At 43.5% G+C, this 18649-nt stretch overlaps 1 protein-coding gene across 1 annotated transcript in view; it reads right to left on the minus strand.

Moving 5' to 3' along the window:
* Window positions 1-12851: 12851 nt before the first annotated feature.
* The window catches only part of DPYS (dihydropyrimidinase), an 89844-nt gene continuing 84046 nt past the window's right edge, over window positions 12852-18649 (minus strand). The window contains exons 9-10 of the mRNA XM_032758483.1: window positions 14269-14399; window positions 12852-12924 (exon numbers count right to left, since the gene is read on the minus strand). Coding sequence (XP_032614374.1) covers window positions 14283-14399 — 117 coding nt within the window. The 3' untranslated portion in view covers window positions 12852-12924; window positions 14269-14282. The remainder of the gene's footprint in view (window positions 12925-14268; window positions 14400-18649) is intronic.

The raw sequence follows: 18649 nt of genomic DNA on the forward strand, positions 1-18649 counted from the left end.
CCTCCAGCTAAGATGCAGGATGCTCCATTTTTTCCTTTTTGCCTACAAACGAAACAACGAGAAAATCCTGGGAGGCCCTCCCTATCTCAGGAGCTCCCTTGAAACCCCAGCCTTGCCTGCCTAGCACTCCTGCCTGCACTCCGAGAAGCCTCTGCCTGGCACGTTTTTATTATAAGCGCCCCGAGAGCTGTGTCCACATCTCCTTAATGTTCTGGAAACCTCGCCCCCTCTCCGCAGACCGGTGCAGGGCGGTATATATTGATTGGTGCGGGCGTGCTTGTTCTTTTGGGAAAGAGAAAGCAAGCCTTCTTGCAACAAGAAATCCCAAGACAAGAGAATTATTTACAGTGAGATTGGCCCCAAAGTGTAAAGCGACTCAGAGGATTGTAAACCACTTAAGAAAAAGAAACAGAACTTGGGGAGGCGGTGGCGGGGAGAGAGTAAACAACTCCCAGGGGGCCTGTCTGCAGCGCCGAGGGGAGGGGAGAGGCCGGGAGCCGCCTCCGGGGGTCTCGCGGGGCCACCCCTGGGACAGATGAGTCGGAGACAGCCAGGCCGGAACCTCGCTGGGTAAGGAACAGGACCGGAGCGCGCTCCGGGTGGGAGAGGCCTGCGCTCCTGCAGCCCCTTTCCAGGGCCTGCGCTGACTCATGGAAACGGCGCGCACTGGAGCCCCTGCAGTCGCCGTCATTTACCAGCTGGCGCCCAGTCCCGCTCTGCGCGGGTCGCGTTGCTTGCAGTCTCATCCTCTCCTCGCCCACACACTTCTGACGACGCTCTTGTTTTCCAGCGAGGAACCTGCGGTCCGGAGTGCAGAGGTCCTTCGGCCCTGGCCTCCCAGCCGCTAAACACTGCTTGTTGGACTCCCTAACGCTGTGAAAATGGGACTCTCTTACCTCTTTCTGGCGTTTGATAGTTTTCAAAGCGATCTGTGCCTCACAACAGCCTTGTGAGGAAGACTCCGTGAATGCTACCACCTCCAGTTAAAGGAATGGAAGCTTAGAGAGTTTGAGTGACTTCCCAAGGCCACCCAGCTTAGAAAGGGAGCAGAGACGGGCGTAGAGAGAGTCCCTTGGACGCTGTTCTCAGGAGCCCGTTCAAGGCAGATCTAACACTGTGGTCACATCTCATGACCGTGAGCAACGTCGCCTTTTGGAGGTCGCTTCCCACGGAGTTTGATTCTTGGAGAGTGGGCAGAGGATGGAAATAGATGACCTCAGAAGCAGTAAGGATGGAGCACGCAGGGTGCCTTGCCAGGTAAAGAGAGGTGACCCACAGGTTCTCCTTGAATTAAGAAATTGCTTTGATGCGGGAAATGCTCAATTATAGAACTTAGGGAAACAAAGCGGTTTCCTAATACAGTTCTGGTTCTCACAGTAGAGGACTGCTGATTTCTAATGTGAATTTTTCACAGACCCTCCCTGATCATCTGGAAGGACTTGGTTCTTTACCTCTGGGAAGAAGACTGAGGGGCATCGCAGGTGGGCTCCTTAAACCTTTTGCTGCCATTCGGAGACATTTACCTTTCAACTGCCCTCTCTCCAACTTTCCTTTAAACTTTTCAACCACCTGAACTCCCAAATCCCTCACTTATATTCACCAATTTATTTTAAAATGGTTATGTGAAGCCTACTTCCTTTTTCTAGTTTTTTAAAAATTGTGGTAAAATACATATAAAATTTACTATTGTAACCACGGTAGTTTTAGAATGTACATTTCAGTGGCTTTTAGTACATTCGCTGTGTTGTACAACCTTCACTACTATCTAATTTCAGAATATTTCTGTCACCCCCAAAAGAAATCCTGTACCCATTTAGCAGTCACTCCCCATTTCTCCCTTGCTGCGGCCCCTGGAAACACTAATCTGCTTTCTGTCTCCACATGTTTGCCTTTTTTGGATATTTCATATAAATGAACTCATGTATGTGGCCTTTTGTGTCTGGCTTCTTTTACTTAACGTAATGTTTCCAAGGCTCTTCCATGCTGTAGCACGCATCAGCACTTCATTCCTTATTTAATAGCTGAATAATATTTCACTGCATGGATATACCACATTTTGTTTATCTAGCTGACAGTTGATGGACATTTTTTGTTGTCTCCCCATTTTAGCTATTATAAATAATCTGCTATGAACATTCATGTATGGATTTTTGTTTCAATGCCTGTTTTCAGTTCTTTTGGGAATGTCCCTAGGACTGGAATTGCTGGGTCACATGGCAGTTCTGTTACACTGATTGAGGAAGCACCCAACTGACTTCCACTGCTGTGCCTATTCTTTGTCTGGCATCACCTCAGGCACTGGGATGCAATGATGAGTAAGACACAGTCTCTGCCTGGTTGAATTCATAGCCCAGCTGGAGAGACTGGCAAGTGGTAGGGGCAATTACAGGAGTGTGTAACTGTTGACTTCGTTTGCTCAAACCCAACCCTTTAAGAGGCTCTCTCAAGGCAAGGACTCTGATGGTGACAGTGCTATGGGTTATTAGAACTCCAGTGTCTTGCAGAATATCAGTGGCCAGTGGTCCTCGGAATATGTACCATGTCCCATAGAAGCTGAGGAAAGACTGTGACACAGTCAAGAATTGCTTTGGGGCTTGGAGTAGGCATAGAAACAGGGAACAAAAGGTAGTGCCATTGATTTATTACAAAGCATACTTGTAGGCAGAAGAGAGGAAGGCACTAGGAATAGTCATTGTTAACAGGTACTGAGTGCTTATCAAGTGTCAGATGCTGTTCAAAATACTTTCATTTAAGCCTCATGAGAATCCAGTGAGGTAGACAAAATATCAACATTTTAGAGGTAATGACATGGAGCCACAGGGTTTCAGTGGCTTGCTCCAGATCACACAGGGTGGGGCTGTGTGATTGACTGCAGGGTTAGCAATCTCTGACCATTTGCTTCTGGTCAACCAGGTGAGTGGGGAGAAGGTAGTGGAGTTGAGAGAAGCAAATGAGTGTGGTTGGTGAGAGGATTGAACTGATGTAACTGGGGTACATATGGGTTCAAGAGTTTCAATTATTATCCAGATTGGACTGTCGTTTTGTGGTCATTAGACTGAAATTGATTTTTAAATGCCAGAATATTATCTTGCCACCTAAGCATGATCATCAGAGCTATGGGATCTGACCAAGATTTAACCTGAGAGAAAGAGAGAGGGCAGGGGAGAGGGGAAAGAATGAACGCACAGAATAGGTTTGAAGGGACTATAGGAGACAGTTAAATAGAATAAAGTTACTTTACGACTGTCAAGCCCTGCTCATGCAGAAAGGGGTGATTTACATTCTGGGAGCCTCACACATAACCAGGAAGAATGAAAGAGTCAGCAAACATTTGCTGAGCAATTGAATGAATGATGTGCACAGTACTCAAAGGTGCAGGTGCATCTCAGGGAAGAGACACGGTGCCAGAACTTGACACTGCTTCACATTTTAAATTGTATTTAGTTATTTGTACCTGCCACATTTCAGAAAGATTGGAAGAAGTGCTGTCTCACATCATCTTCACTTCATTGCTCGGTGTTGTATTTCTAGATTACAAAACTGGAGCACATTCAGTGGCAAGATTCATGGGATTATATTAAGGGCCTGGTAAACTGGGAACTTTTATTACATTAATCACATCTACAGAATTAGGTGCTCCTGCTCAGAAACTGCAGTTTCCAGTCAAGAATAATTAGCTTTCTTATCTCATTACTTAACAAATTAAAAGTTTTCCCCACTTGAGGTGTTGAATCTTATGATTATCTATAGGGCTGCTATTTTCAGGTGACTTACTAACTGTGACTTCAGGAAATAAGCTCCCTCGTAGAAATAATGAGAGTTGATTTCTATGAGCACCTACTGTGTGCTGCTGCTATGCTGGGTGAATTCTTTACACTGTCTTATTTAATCTTGAGGTGGATACTATGATGATTCCAGCTTACAGGTAAAGGAAATGAAAGCGTATTCTCTCTTATTTGGAGAAGACTCACAAATTTAATCTTGGACTCAGCTTTCTCCTCTCTGTGTTTAACACCTTATTTGATCTCTGTGCTTGGATATCTCACAGGCAGCTCAAATATAATGTGTCCAAAACCCAGCCTGTGATCTGTCTCCCAAATCTGGTCTTGTTTTCTTTGAGAATGGCAGTAACATCTATCCATATCCAGTTTCAAAAGCCAGAAAAAGAGGAGTCATCTTTGGTTCCCTTTTCTTGCTGGCCCAGTCCTTTACAGTTTTTTTTTTTGGTCAATTTAACCAGTGAAATATTCCTCAAATATCCCACTTTTCATCTCTACCACCACCACTACCACCACCCTTGTGCAAATTATCACCATCTCTGGCTTAGACACCTGCAACAGCCTCCTTTCTGGCCTGTAGGTTTCCATTCTGGTCCTCTCCAACTCATCCTTTGTGCTATAGCTCCAGTGATCCTTAAGGAATGCTGTTCTGATCAGATCAGAACTCTGCCTAAGACCCTTCAAAGGCTTCCTATTGCTCTTAGGATGAAGAAAAACTGTCCTGGTTCCTCTAGGATCATCTCTGTCTTTCTCAGCCTTTCTCAATCTCTCTCTTCAGTCTTAATCTCTCTCTCTCTCATCTTTCTCTTTCATTTTCTCCCACTACCCCAACCCCATACTTTAGCCTTCATTTCTTACTCACCTTTCTAGGTCCTCACCCTTCTAGGTCCTCACCCTCCCCAGCCCCAGCTGCACACATGGCTCTCTGCAGGAAGACTTTCCTTCCCTCCTTTGCCCTGGTTATCTCCTACTCATTCATCAGGTCTCAGCTCTTACATCATTTCCTCAGGGAAGCCCTCCCTGACCACTCCCCAAATCACCAAATCTTCTTTCAGGTTTGTGTTTCACTGTATCCCCCTTCTTTGTAGCACTACAGTTATATATTTAGGCTGGTTTGTGATCAATGTCTGTTTTTCCCAGGAGAGCAGAAACAATGTTTTGCTTTTTTTAAAAAAATTCACAGTTTTATCACTGGTGCCAATACTTGGCACATAATATATACTCAATAAATATTAGTTGTCTAAGGGCAAGAGCTAGCAGTGAATAGGGGAGTGAGGAGGGGAGCTCAGTGTCATATATCCTCTGAGCCTCCCTTTCCTCATCTGTGATATGAAACTAAATGGCCTTTCTATCCCTAAATTTCTATCATGCTCTTATTTCTCATCTGAATAAAATTTAAGTCTGAACTATGTTTGGATATAATGAAGACTTCATCCAGCAAACAACTCTCTCTCTCTGTCTGTTATAATACTAGTTTTGAGAAATAAACACTTTCAGTTTGTTTGTTTTTTGTGAAAACAAAGTTCCAAAACATTTATAACTTTAGAAGAGTTTGTTGCAGCAGTGTTTTATTCCAATGATTGTTGACATTTCATTCACCAGTAATTAACTCAAATAATATGTTTGGGGAGACAGAAAGTCTTATCGTTTAATTGGCTCATGAGAAAACTGGAAAACAGCAAGGTGTATTTCTCAAGCGGTTTCGTAAATTACCTGAGGAACAAGATTGTGCTTCGGTGCACCTCAATGGTTAAAATAAGAAATCACTCTTTTTTTTTGAGATGGAGTCTTGCTTTGTTGCCCAGGCTGGAGTGCAGTGGTGTGATCATGGCTCACTGCAACTTCTGCCCCCTGACCAGGTTCAAGTGATCCTCCCACCTCAGCCTCCTAAGTAGCTGGGATTACAGGCTCTCAGCACCACATTAGCTAATTTTTGTATTTTTAGTAGACATGGAGTTTTGCCATGTTGGCCAGGCTGGTCTCAAACTCCTGGCCTCAAGTGATTCACCTGCCTCAGCCTCTCAAAGTGCTGGGATTACAGGCGTGAGCCACTGTGCCCAGCCAAAAATCACTCTTTAAGTCAGTGTATTAGTCTGTTCTCATGCTGCTAATAAAGACATGCCTGAGACTGGGTAAAGGTTTAATTGATTCATAGTTCTGCAGGGCTGGGGAGGCCTCAGAAGACTTAACAATCGTGGTGGAGGGAGAAACAAACACATACTTTTTCACATGGTGACAGCAAGGAGAAGTGCCGAGCAAAAGGGGGGAAAGCCCCTTATAAGACCATCAGATTTCGTGAGAACTCACTCATTGTCATGAGAACAGCATGAGGGTAACTTCCCCCATGATTCAATTACCTCCCACCACACGTGGGGATTATGGGAACTGCAATCCAAGATGAGATTTGGTGGGGACACAGCCAAACCATATCAATCAGGGAACCCACAAAAGTAAACAGGAGGACAATAGTCTATCGCTATTGGCTGAAGAGTTTGTCTTTCAGTTTTAGTTTTGTAATTGTACTATTGAGCAGCAGTAGCCATCAGCTGTGACTCAGAGGAGACTAGAAGTTTCTAAGATGACATCAGATGGTTTCGTCCTGCTTTGATGTAGAGCAATAAGGCAGTCAAGCTCAAAGAAATAATAGTAGCTGTCATTGATTGAGGGCTCACTTTGTGCTCAGGGCAATGTTAATCGCTTATGTCTTAGTTAATTCTCTCCCAAACCCAGGGGGTAGGTATTATCATTCCCCCATTTTACAGATGAGACCCGTGAGGCTGAGCAAATGTAAGTAATTTGCCTAAGTTACACAAGTGGTGACAGAGGGAAGTTTTGAACTCAAGTCAGTTTGATTCTAGATTTTGTGCTCTGTACCCTTCCCTACACCACCAGCCGCACCTCCTCCCATGGAGGTGAAGACAGGGAAGCTCAGAGCGGAGCTGTAACTTGCACGAGCCCCACAGGCAAATGGTGCAGAGCCGGGACTAACGCTGGGTTCCTGGAGTCAAGCCCACTCTGCATCACGGGAAGTGCCCCTGGCAGAGGCGCTGATGGGTATGGGATAGCCCAGGAACAGCGTGTCCTCATTGACTCTGCTTCAAGTTCAATTTCTGGATGACTGGAGGGCAGGCGTGACCAGGCCCCCACTGGTCTGTGGCACTTTCTCGGCGGCAGAGCGGCCCCCACCTGGAGAAGCTGCCCACTCAGAGGCCCTTGGCACCATGGGTCTCTCCCACCCACTGCTCGCCAGCCTCCATTTCCCACCTGTGCTCTTGACTTTGTGTTCAAGAGGGGAAAACATCAAATTTGGATTCAATTCTCTTAAATAAGATGTTTAAAAGAAAACAAAAAACCAACCTTCAGGCTGCTCCAAGAGAGACGTCCATACCTGAATGCTAGATTTCTCATAAGGAATCAAGTCTGATTCCATGATAACTGCCACCGATTTTTCAGAAAATCATTTTTTATGCTTTGGCTTTTTATGTATTAGTAATTGGAGAAAGTTTTTAGCAAGACTGTAGAGAGGAGATGATACACTCACTGATACTGGCTTGGAAACTGTGTTTACTGAAAAGGCTTAATACACCTTGGAAACTCCTTTCCGTGTCGTCCTGTGTAGCCTGAAAACTTACAGTTAATGGACCTCTCTGTGCCTCAGTTTCACCATATATAAAGTGAGGATATCTCAGTGCTTGCCTCATGTTGTTGTTGGAAGGATCACGTGAACTAATGTTTGTAGAGTGTGTGGGGCTCATTAGGAGAGCCCTTAATAATTGTGAGCTCCTGATATTTTCTCCTGAGCTCTAATGATGTTCAGATTCTTTTTTCTTCTGAGCTGTAATGATGTACATCATTCAGGAGTGAGTTTTTCCAAAATCTTGATTAAGAGATACATTAGAGGGGTGATGTGAAGTCAAATGGACCAGAATTCATCTCCTGGGCCACCCACTGACCTGCTGAGTGCCTCTGGGCAATTACTTAACCTCTCTCGGCTTTCATTTTCTCATCTGTTAAATAATAACAATAATATAAAATAATAAAAATAATTTATTAATAATAGTAATAAAATAATAATAAAATAATAATTTATTAATAATATTAATAAAATAATATATAATAAAGTAATATTGCCCTCATAGGGCTGCAGAGACAATTAAATGATGGCATCTATACAGACCTTAGCACAAGTCTGGGCACCTAATAAGGGTCTAATAAATATTATCATTAAGACTCTGTTGAGCACCTTTATAGATTTTGTTAAAGAAAAAGCCAAGGTCCTATGTTCTTGTGAAGACTGCATCCTATTAGAAGGCAAAAACAACAACAAAAAAAGAACCACTGCTTGAAAAAGCCCTGAATGCTTTCTCACTACTGCAGCTGTATGCAATCTCGCCTAAGCCCACAGAGTCTCAGAAGGCCACTCCCCAGTGCCATTTATATTTTTACAATCACCATTCACACTAGGATGGCTCTTAAGACAAATGGAGTCCTGAGCCCTGGACACAAATAATGATTTGTTGTAATGTTACATTTTATTCACGAATTATTCCTCTCCTCCTCCTCTGTCATCTTCTGTTCCCAAGGTTAATTCATTCCCTCATCAAGGATTTACTGAGCACTTCTTTGTGCCACTCCCTGTGCAAGGCATTTGAGGAGCAGTGGCAGCCAAACTAAGGGGTTTGCTTCTGTGTTTTATAAACAGTCGGTGTTTAATAAATGATAGACGCTCTGTGTTTCTTTTTTTTTTTTAACTTGTGCACAGATTTTCTCCAAAACGAAGTAAAGGGAGAAAGTTCATTTGACAAAAATAAACCTAATTAAATATTTGCCTTCCGGGGGCTCTGTATCGGATAGATGGGAACGAAAAGAGTGGCAGTCTTGATGGGGCAAGAGAAAGAGACAAGGCTGAATCTGTCTACCACTGAGGGAGAGCTGGGGCTTTGCATGTGCCATCCCAATGTGTCCTTTCAACCATCCCATGAAAGAGAGGTATGATTAATTACTCCTACTTTTTCGATAGAGAAACTGAGGCTCAGGAAGTTTACCTATCTTGCTCAACTGGTTCAAATCCAGCTTTTGTGACTTGAAAGCCTCTAACAAGCTCTTGATCATTCCCCTACAGGATGCTGCATCATGTAGAGAGAGAATGGAGAGAAAAGGGCCTGCTGTAGTTGGCCTGGGTGCTGACATTGGGACCTGCTGCACCTGCACGGGTCACTTGAGAGTGAGGCTCTACCCACTCCCCTATTTCAGTCTGTACTCCTACTCAGACAGCTCACAATGCTAGTGCCTGGGACCCAGGCCCACTGACCCTCTCCAGGCCCGCCTGCCGCCCTCACCCTGTGCCTGGGCTCACTCATCCTTCCCATTCTTGGCTTCCATGCTTTTGCAGCTGCCAAAGGAGTTAGAACTACAAAGCATGGTGAAATTCCCCACAGAAAGAGAAGAACAGCCGACTTTGGCAGTCTCTTGGTAGCGTATCATTTATTAACTCACTGTATGGCTGTTAACACAGTAATCATAGCTAGCACTTGTTGACCATACAGTCTGGGCTTCGTAATCCTCATGGTGTCCTTGTGTATTGGGCAGACACACTTACCATTCTCCTCTTATAAATGAAAAAATGGAGGCTTAGAAAAATCAATTAATTTACACAATGAAAAGGAGCTCAGCCTCATTAGTGCTCAGGAAATGCAAATTCAAACTTCAATAAGATCCCTTTTACATGGATCAGAATGGCAAAATTAGTAAATTGGACAGTATCTGCTATTGGTGAGAATGTGGAGCAACAGAAACTCGTACACTCTCTTAATGAGGGCATAACTCACCACTTTGGAGGACAATTTGCCAGTATTTAAGTGAGGTGAGAAAAGGCCCACCTTAGGATTCACCAGTCCCACTCCCCTGTGCTGAAGGCATGTGCCCTGGAGGAGCTGTCACACGTGTCCACAAGGAAACCGGCACAGAAATGCCTATGACAGTGTTGTTTGTGATAGCAAAAGAATGGAAACAATCTAAATGTTTATTAAACAAGAGAATGCCAACATAGATTGTGGTGTGGTTATTACCATGGAATCCTACATAGCAATAAAGTAAATAACCAGAGCTAGGCCTGTGAAAACAACTCCCAAACATGTTGACTACAAAAAAGCAGGAATCAAGACAATACATACTATGTTGTGCTTTTATAAGATTTAACTACATACAACAGCAGTCCCCAACCTTTTTGGCACCAGGGACTGGTTTCATGGAAGACAATTTTTCCACAGACTGGGGGTTGGGAGGGATGGTTTCTGGATAAAACTATCCCACTTCAGATACTCAGGCATTAGATTCTCATAAGGAGCACATAACCTAGATCTCTTGCATGCACAGTTCACAATACGGTTCACGCTATGAGAATCTAATGCTGCCGCTGATTTGAGGAAGGTAGAGCTCAGGCAGTAATGCTCGTCTGCTGCTCACCTCCTGCTGTGCACCAGTTCATGGCCCAAGGGTTGGAGACCCCTGACATACAAAACAATGGGGAGAGGGGGGAGGGATAGCATTAGGAGATATACCTAATGTTAAATGATGAGTTACTGGGTGCAGCACGCCAACATAGCACATGTGTACATATGTAACAAACCTGCACATTGTGCACATGTACCCTAAAACTTAAAGTATAAAAAAAAAAGAAATATGTACATACATAGCAAAGGTATAGGCTGGGCGCAGTGGCTCATGCCTGTAATCCCAGCACTTAGGGAGGCCAAGGCAGGCAGATCACTTGGGGTCAGGAGTTTGAGACCAGCCTGGCCAACATGGTGAAATCCCATCTCTACTAAAAATATAAAAATTAGCTGGATGTGGTGGGGGAAGCCTATAATGCCAGCTACTCAGGAGGCTGAGGCACAAGAATCACTTGAACCTAGGAGGCAGAAGTTGCAGTGAGCTGAGATGGAGTCACTGCACTCAAGCCTGGGTGACAGGGCGACTCTGTCTCAAAAAAAAGAAAAATGTATAAATAATGGACACTGGAATAAAACAGCAGATCAGGACACTGGCTACCTTGGGGAAGGAAGGGGCAAATCAGAGGGAGAGAAACACAGGGGATTTCAACTGTATTGGTAAAGTTTTATTTTCCACACTGGGTGATAGGTTCAGAGATGTGGTCGTGTTAATTTTGATGCTTTTTGTATATTTCAATAATCTCATATTTTAGTTTTAAAAATTTCTGAAGGCCTCATCGTTAGTAAACAGAGGAGCGAAGTTTAGGGCCCACCATGAGTACATGGTTCCCTCCCAATCCATCACAGTACTTAGGGGAGGAGGGAGGCAATGGAAGGGGAATATGGAAACGGAATGTTACTCATTCCACCAATTCTTTCTGCAGACCTTAAAAATGCAATTGCGTAGTGACAAATCTTTCATTGTATAGTGAGGCAGCCTTGAAAACTGTGGTATTAAATATTAATAGCTTGAATCGGGTTTTTCTGTTGCTTTATATTATTATTTAGACCTATCTTTCCATAAAAATATTGCGACAAAATCTAATAAAAGCAACAAAGGGATTTCCACATTCATTTCAAATGTCTTTGTTGATGCAGAATCCTATAGCTATTTCATTCTCCCACACAGATCTATCAAATAGATAATGACCTGTGCTCTCCATTTAAAGCAGCCTTACACTAAAATGTTCTACAAAGTTTGTCCCTATTTTGTTGAGAGTTCTCACTAACTTTATGAATTTGAGAACTGAACAGGAACTCCTTCACTTCCTCCCTTATCTGAATATTAATAAATATCCATTGAATACCCATCAATTGCATGGTACTCTGCTAGATGCTGGTGAAATAATAGTGAACCAGACAAGCCCTGTCCTGAAGAAGCTTTCAGTTTCCTAGAGGAGACAGACAAGTAGAACAGGTATTATAAGGCAGCGAGATAAGGCACGGTGATGGGTGTATGTTGGGCCTCCTACAGAGGAGCATGTCAGATCTGGGTAAGACTCTTAGTGGTGTGCTATTTCAGCTAAATACCAAAGGATGAGTGGGAATTGACTTCTGGGTAAGAAAGCAATTTAAATATTTCTTTCGACAGGATTCAGTAGTCTTATTGTAGACTTTCCATTGTCAACCAAAGCAGAGGAGAGAAATAAATATTTAAAAGTATCTCTTATCTGAGATAAAAGAGCTGTAGTTTGATTGAACCAGAAGGATTTTCTTCAGGTGCACCTCACCATCCTTTCTCTATGTGCTCAAAACAAATCACAATTGGGTAAACTGAATTTCTACTACCCTTTGTTAAATGTGCAAATATACTCCTAAGTGAGTATGCTGGGGGCAGATGCACCTGCAAGGAGAGCATAATCTCCCCGATTTTATTCCATGTTTTAAAAATCCCTCTTGACCTAGTTACCCAGGGGAAGAAATCTAAGCTTAGCTTCTCTGCGCACACAGAAGGATCATAACATAGGCTAGGAAGTGTAGGGGAAAGAAGGTATTAAGGCAGCATCTTTCAGCCATACTGATTACATTTAATTCCCTCAAATCCCACATTCATCATTGTGATTGGATAATTTGCCTTGGACTTATTTTAAACTTGAGCATCTAATTTGATTAGGTGGGATTTTCCAAGATCAGATTTCCAAAAGTTGCTGAAGAGACGTGGCCAGGAACTCATGCTCTCAAATGAAAACCAACCTCCTAGAATCCCAATCCCACTAGTTAGAAGGAGACACAAATAAATCAGATAATAAGGTATAAAACAAAGATCTCAATGTTTTTTAATTTCAACAAAAAGTAAAATCACAGAGCTATTTTAAAACTAATGTAACCATTTTTTTAAAAAAGAAACTAAACAAGAAAATGATTTTTAAAAATTCTAAGAAATCTAGTACAAGCAAAGATGACATTTTAAAGTATCAACAATGAATTTCCACACAGCCTTTCCATCACAATAATATAAATTTATACCTTCAATCTTATGCAGCAACAAAGACACAGTGAGAAAGACAGCAATTGCTTCTGAAAGGAAATCAAAGAAGCCTACAGAGGTGATTTTTTTCTAAAGGATCCCAGGGAGTTGAATAAGGCCTGCTTCTCCATGGGTTGACAATGTTTGGCTGTGAAGGGAATGGCAGCCTCCTTTCCTCTGATTTTACCTTTAAAGAGAATGAAAGGAACTCACTGCAACATTCTCCCTCACAAAGAGATGCAGAATTCAAACCTAACCCCCAAGAAATGCTATAATCAAAGTAAACACTAATCCTGCTCCTATAAATGTCATTAATAGCATGTTATAGCGTTGAATCGCATTTCTTTCTCTTGCTAATCTTTCCCTGAATTTTTAATAAAATCATCCTGGATTAGAAGAATAATTCTGGTAGTCTGAAAATGACAAAAAGGTTGAGACTTTGGGCTAGATAGTCTTGTTAAAGACACAACATTCAATAATGAAAGAACATGGCATGTAGCACAGAGGGCTTTGCCATTCAAGCCCTCATTATCCAAATCCCTGCAGGAACAGGATTTATGCAGGGAATAAGAGGTTGTCAAAATGTGAAAAGGTGCAGTGCCTGAATATGTAGAAAACCAGACCGTTGTCAAACTGTGCCTCTCATTAACACAAATGTCTAACCAGGTCCATTAGGTCAACCTCTGGGGTTAAGTCTTGTGCAGATGGCCACGTGTTGAACTGTCTGAAAACATATCACACGTTAAAAAACAAAATTAAGAGCCTAGCAAAATTGCAAAACTGGCAAAACATGTAGCTTTCATGAAGTCAGTGGAAGTGATATTAGGGAGATGCTAAAATTACAGCAAAGCCGCTGTTAAATGAGGATCTAAGAGAGAGCAGGACCAGAAGACAATTGAAGAAAGAAAATTCACAAGGATGATGATACTAGGCACTTCAGAAAAGAAAGATCTGCATGTCAAAAGACAGAGAAAACTGATGAAGTGCTCAAATACTTTTGCAAAAATGACTGTATCTGTAATATTATTCCCAAAACTAACTGTGAAATAATCAGATACTATCAAAGAATTTTTCTGAAGCATTATACCCCCTAAAGCAACATTTTATTCATTTTTCATTTATTCTAAATTTTAGAACACCGTTGTATTTACAATATGAAGATTCATTTCTCCAGATAAGGTCCTAATCCATTTGTAAATTTTGACCATGAAATTATACGCCCTGTCTTAAGTAGTTCCCTCTGTATGTTATCAGCCTCCTTACTGCAACTTGCTCATAGTTGATTCTCCAAGGCTGTATTGAATGTTTCCTAACATCTTAAAGAATGGCTTTCTAGCAAGCCCAAGGCCTTCTACAATCTGGAAGGCTTATCTAAATGTTCTGCTTTGATCAATCTTCCCTTGGCTCAGTTGTCTGTGAGTCTTAGATCACTGTGAAGCCTCTGACCTTGGTCTCTTCCACCCTTATGAGGAGAGATGCTAATTTCATATGCTGTCGTGCAGAAAGACTTTTCTTGCCCACAGTCCCTTACCGACAGCACACACTTCAGGGGTGGGCCTGTTTCCTGGTCCCCGCTGGGGCATCTTCTTTTGTCACTCTGGATTTCAGTGTGGCGACTTCTCCCTTATAGGGTGCACGCTCCACAGGGGTAGGTGTGCAAGTCTGAAAGAGAACATTTCATTTCTCTCTGGTGGTTTATTTTCTTGAGTTCAAAGTTAAGTGTAGCTCCCTTTATGAATTGTGAGAGCTTTTAAAAAAAGAATCTTGTAAATTTATCACGTGCCTCCCCATACCCTTGGCCTTTCACAGAAATTCCTGGCAACCTTGAGAATCTGGATTGTCCCACTTTTTGTGGGTATTAATCTGCAACAGACAGAGGCCCAGGGACACTCACTGGGCCCTCTGCCATATCCTCACGCCCTTCTGAGTCCCACGACTGTCTCCCACTGTCCTTTCCAACATCCGACCTTTTCTTCTAGTTTCAGTCCTACTCGCCAGAGTTTGCAGTGCTTCTTTGTACCTCTCCTAACACTCTCAGAGCAGTTGCTTCAGATTCTAGCAATTGTGTACGCTTTCCACTTTCCTGTCTCTGTCCATTATGGATCTTCCACAGCATCTCACCTCGTTGGTGACCGACTATGCAGCAGAACCCTCTGCTGGATTCAGCAAGAGCTGTCAGTGCTTGAGCAGAGTTTTGAAATCACACACACACACACACACACACACAGACACACATACACACAGACAAGTAACAAATTATTGTGGGTCTCATTTTTGACCACCCAAACTAATACATTGTAGTGATCAACAGTGTGACCTTTGAAGTGAGACAGATCTAATTTAGAATTCTCCATTTGCCATTTACTACACATAGGAAACTGACAAGTTAATTAATGCCTCCAGGCCTACTTCCTCATCTATGAAATGGGGGAAATAAACCTCTCTCTCAGATAGTTGAGAATTTCCAGAGCCAAAGCGTTTTCTTCATTCATTCAGCAGATATTTACTGAGCTCACACAGCCCCAGAGAGTACGCCAAACACTGAGGATCCAACACAGAACAAGGCCCACAGCTCCTGCAGCCACAGAACTTGAAGCACTGCATCAGGTGTGCACTGAGTGCTCAGGAAATGGGGGGACTCTTGCCCTTCCCTCACCAGGCCAAGCTTCTGCTCACTTTCTGTATCTGTCTAAATGCTTTGCTGGACTTCCATTTTGGCTCACTGTCTACTCGGTCTTTGAGCCCTGTTGTCATCTTGAGGAACACAGACACCAGGAAATGAAGGGCCAGCCTCCCATTTCTACCACCTTGGACCACCACATCTGAAACCTTAAACTCACCTAATACCCCACTCTCTGGCCACATCCTCCCTTTCAGGTCCTTGGTCCCTGTTTTTTTTTTTTTCTTCTCCTGGCTTTACTTTCCAAGCCAGACTGCATGAATATCACTTAATCCTGGGGTGACTGTACAATTTATCATCCAAAGTAGGACACTTCTTAGCATGAAAAGGGCACTAAACGTAATTAACATAAGTATAAACCAGTCCCGTCTGAGCAAACCAAGATTTATGTCCTTCTTTCAGCTCGTTCCTGCCTATCACCTAGAGGGCTTGCCTTCTCTCTGCTCCTCTTGGCGTTCATACTCAGCAAAGCCGATGGCATATTTCAGTTCAATCTTCAGGCTCTTTTGCAGTGAGCGCCTCTGGAGCATGTGACCTAAGTGAGCAGACTTTTGTGCCGCCTACTGTGTGCTGTGCAGCCCTCCTCAGATCTCACTCCGTCTCCCTCTTCCTACACCACTTCCTTGAACCTACACTACTTATGCTTTTCAGCTGTTCATTTTTTGTCTCTCCTGGACTCCGTCTTGGGAACTGACTGCCCATGCCAGTGGCTCAGGTGGGGCCATCACACACAGGGCCTGCCCTCCTCACTCAGGGTGGGGCTTGCTCTACAGCCTGCTCCATCACCTAGAGGATGCTTCCCCAGAACCCAGCTTGCAGGCTCTGGGAGCAGGCACCACCCAGGCCAGGCACATCAGAATCCTTCCTGGTAGCTTCTGGTCAGGGCCATGCTTTTGCATGGGCTGGGCTGCCGCTCTCATTTTTGTGTAATTATCTGACTTCTCTTTTATCACTCAGCTCAGCTAATCATCAGTCTAGGAAGCTTTGGCCCTCTGTCCCCTATCCACTATCTTGCTTACCCCAGGTTTCTGGAATTTTCTGTTCACTCGTCAGTCTCCCCCAGCAGAGAGAGGGCCGGTGTGCTGCTCTCTTTCTTCATGACAAGCACTCAGTAGATATGGGTAGAAGGGATTTTGGGGGAGGGAGGTATGAAGGGGGCTTCCCATCTAAGCCTGCTTTCTTCTTTTTGTAGTTTGGCCTGGCCTGGGCTGACTCAGTTTCTGTCACGCTCTTTTGTTGTGCTGCATCATTTATCTGTTCTCCAGGCTGTACTTTTTTTTTTTTTTTTTTGAGACAGAGTTTCACTCCATCACCCAAGCTGGAGCACAGTGGCACGATGTCGGCTCACTGCAAACTCCACCTCCTATGCGCACACGATTCTCATATCTCAGCCTCCCAAGTAGCTGGAATTACAGGCGTACACCACCACGGCCAGCTAATTTTTGTATTTTTAGTAGAGACGGGATTTCACCACCTTGGCCAGGCTGGTCTTGAACTCCTGACCTCAAGTCATCTACCTGCCTCAGTTTCCCAAAGTGCTGGGATTACAGATGTGAGCCACTGAGCCTGGCCTGGGCTGTACTTTTTCTGTGGCCAGCTGTCTACAAACTGCTTTCTGGCTGTTCAATCATGGAGCCAGCCATGTCTGGCTTGTCACCCAGGTCACGCTGACCATCACATGTCTCGACCCGACTGGCTGGGTCTAACCTGCACATTGTCTCTCTCTTGCCTGCCTCTGAGGCTCTGGGTGGGCCAGGTCTGCTTTCCTCTCAGAATGGCCATGGATGGGAGCCACGCCTGCATGCACGGCCACCTCAGAAACAAGCAGCCTCCTGTCAGGAGTCCTGTGCTGTCTCACACTCCACAGTCTTTCCCTTTGATAGATAAGTTGACAGAAATCAGAGACAACTTAAGTTCCAGTCTCAAGCCTCTCAGCCCTTTTAACCTTTTAATACTTGCTCGTTCTTAGAATTGGGTTACATAAGCTCTATGATGGCTAGACTCAAGCCTTCTTCATCTTTGTGCTGTCTATCACTCCTGGCATTGTTCTCTGGGCATGTTTTAGGACATCACTAGATGTTCACGGTGACAAAATGGAAAAGTGATGGCACTCCTTCTGCAGAATCTGAAACCATCACTGCTGTTATTCAGAAGTTCAGCTGCACATTTGTTTTCTAAGTAGACTTAACCTCCAACTCTTAGCAATCCTTGTCTTATTCCTCCTCTCTAATGACAATGGCAAACCTCTGTCTGAAGTATGAACTGCCCAGCCTGACACGGACCCCAGCATATGGCAGAGCCATTGCTTAATGCATGTAGTTGACACTAGCAGTCAGGGTCAAAATAAAGTGAGCCTCTTTCTCTGGCATCCCAGATGAGTATGGTGATAATAAAGACTCCATCCCTATTTTCCTGGCTAAAAGCATACCTAATTCTTACAGGACATTTATGCAGCATAAAACACATAGAAAAACCAGGATGAGGAAACAGAGTATTCTGGATTGAACAAAGACAGCAGGTTTCTTTTCTCGCCTTCTGGGACTCCATGTTCTCCTGATGGTCTTCCTGCCTCACTGGTCAGCCTTCTCAGGCTCCACTGATGCTTGCTCTTCTCCTCCACCTCTGAAGGTTGGTGGGCCCAGAGCTCTATCTTAAGCTCCCTTTCTTCTCTAATATAGTCTCCTTGGTGACCTTAAGACTCACAGTTTTAAATCTATATGTTATGATTCCCAAATTTTATCTCCAGCTTTGATGTCTCTTGATCTCCAGACTGCTTTATCTATCTCCTTTGTGCTCATTGGCTACAGCACAAAGAGGTGTAAAATTGCTCAAACACAACTAGAACTTAAGCACCATGAACCACAGTTTGACACAAGTAGAATATAAGCTCTTTGTGATCAGACTGGCTGTCTTATTAATGCCTATATCCTCAGCATCTAGAATAGTGCCTGGTGCTCCACAAACATTTGTTAAATCCAGGGAGATTTCTTGACTGTAGGACTTCTTGAAACTTTTTATGATATTGGGCAATTGTATCACTTGAGGGTAACATCATCTAAAATTATTTGACAGCTTTCTCAAGGAATACTTCAAGAGACTCAAGCCCTGAGAACAAACTGTTGGAAGGCTAATCTGATTATGGTATTTTTTTCCCCCTAGTACATGCTGGTCAAGATTAGATGATCACACCTTGACAGCAATTCTTTCCATCTTGATGGTATCACAATCAAAT

The sequence above is a fragment of the Hylobates moloch genome, unplaced genomic scaffold (genome assembly GCF_009828535.3).
Source record: "Hylobates moloch isolate HMO894 unplaced genomic scaffold, HMol_V3 SCAFFOLD_9, whole genome shotgun sequence".
NCBI classification, from domain to species: domain Eukaryota; kingdom Metazoa; phylum Chordata; class Mammalia; order Primates; family Hylobatidae; genus Hylobates; species Hylobates moloch.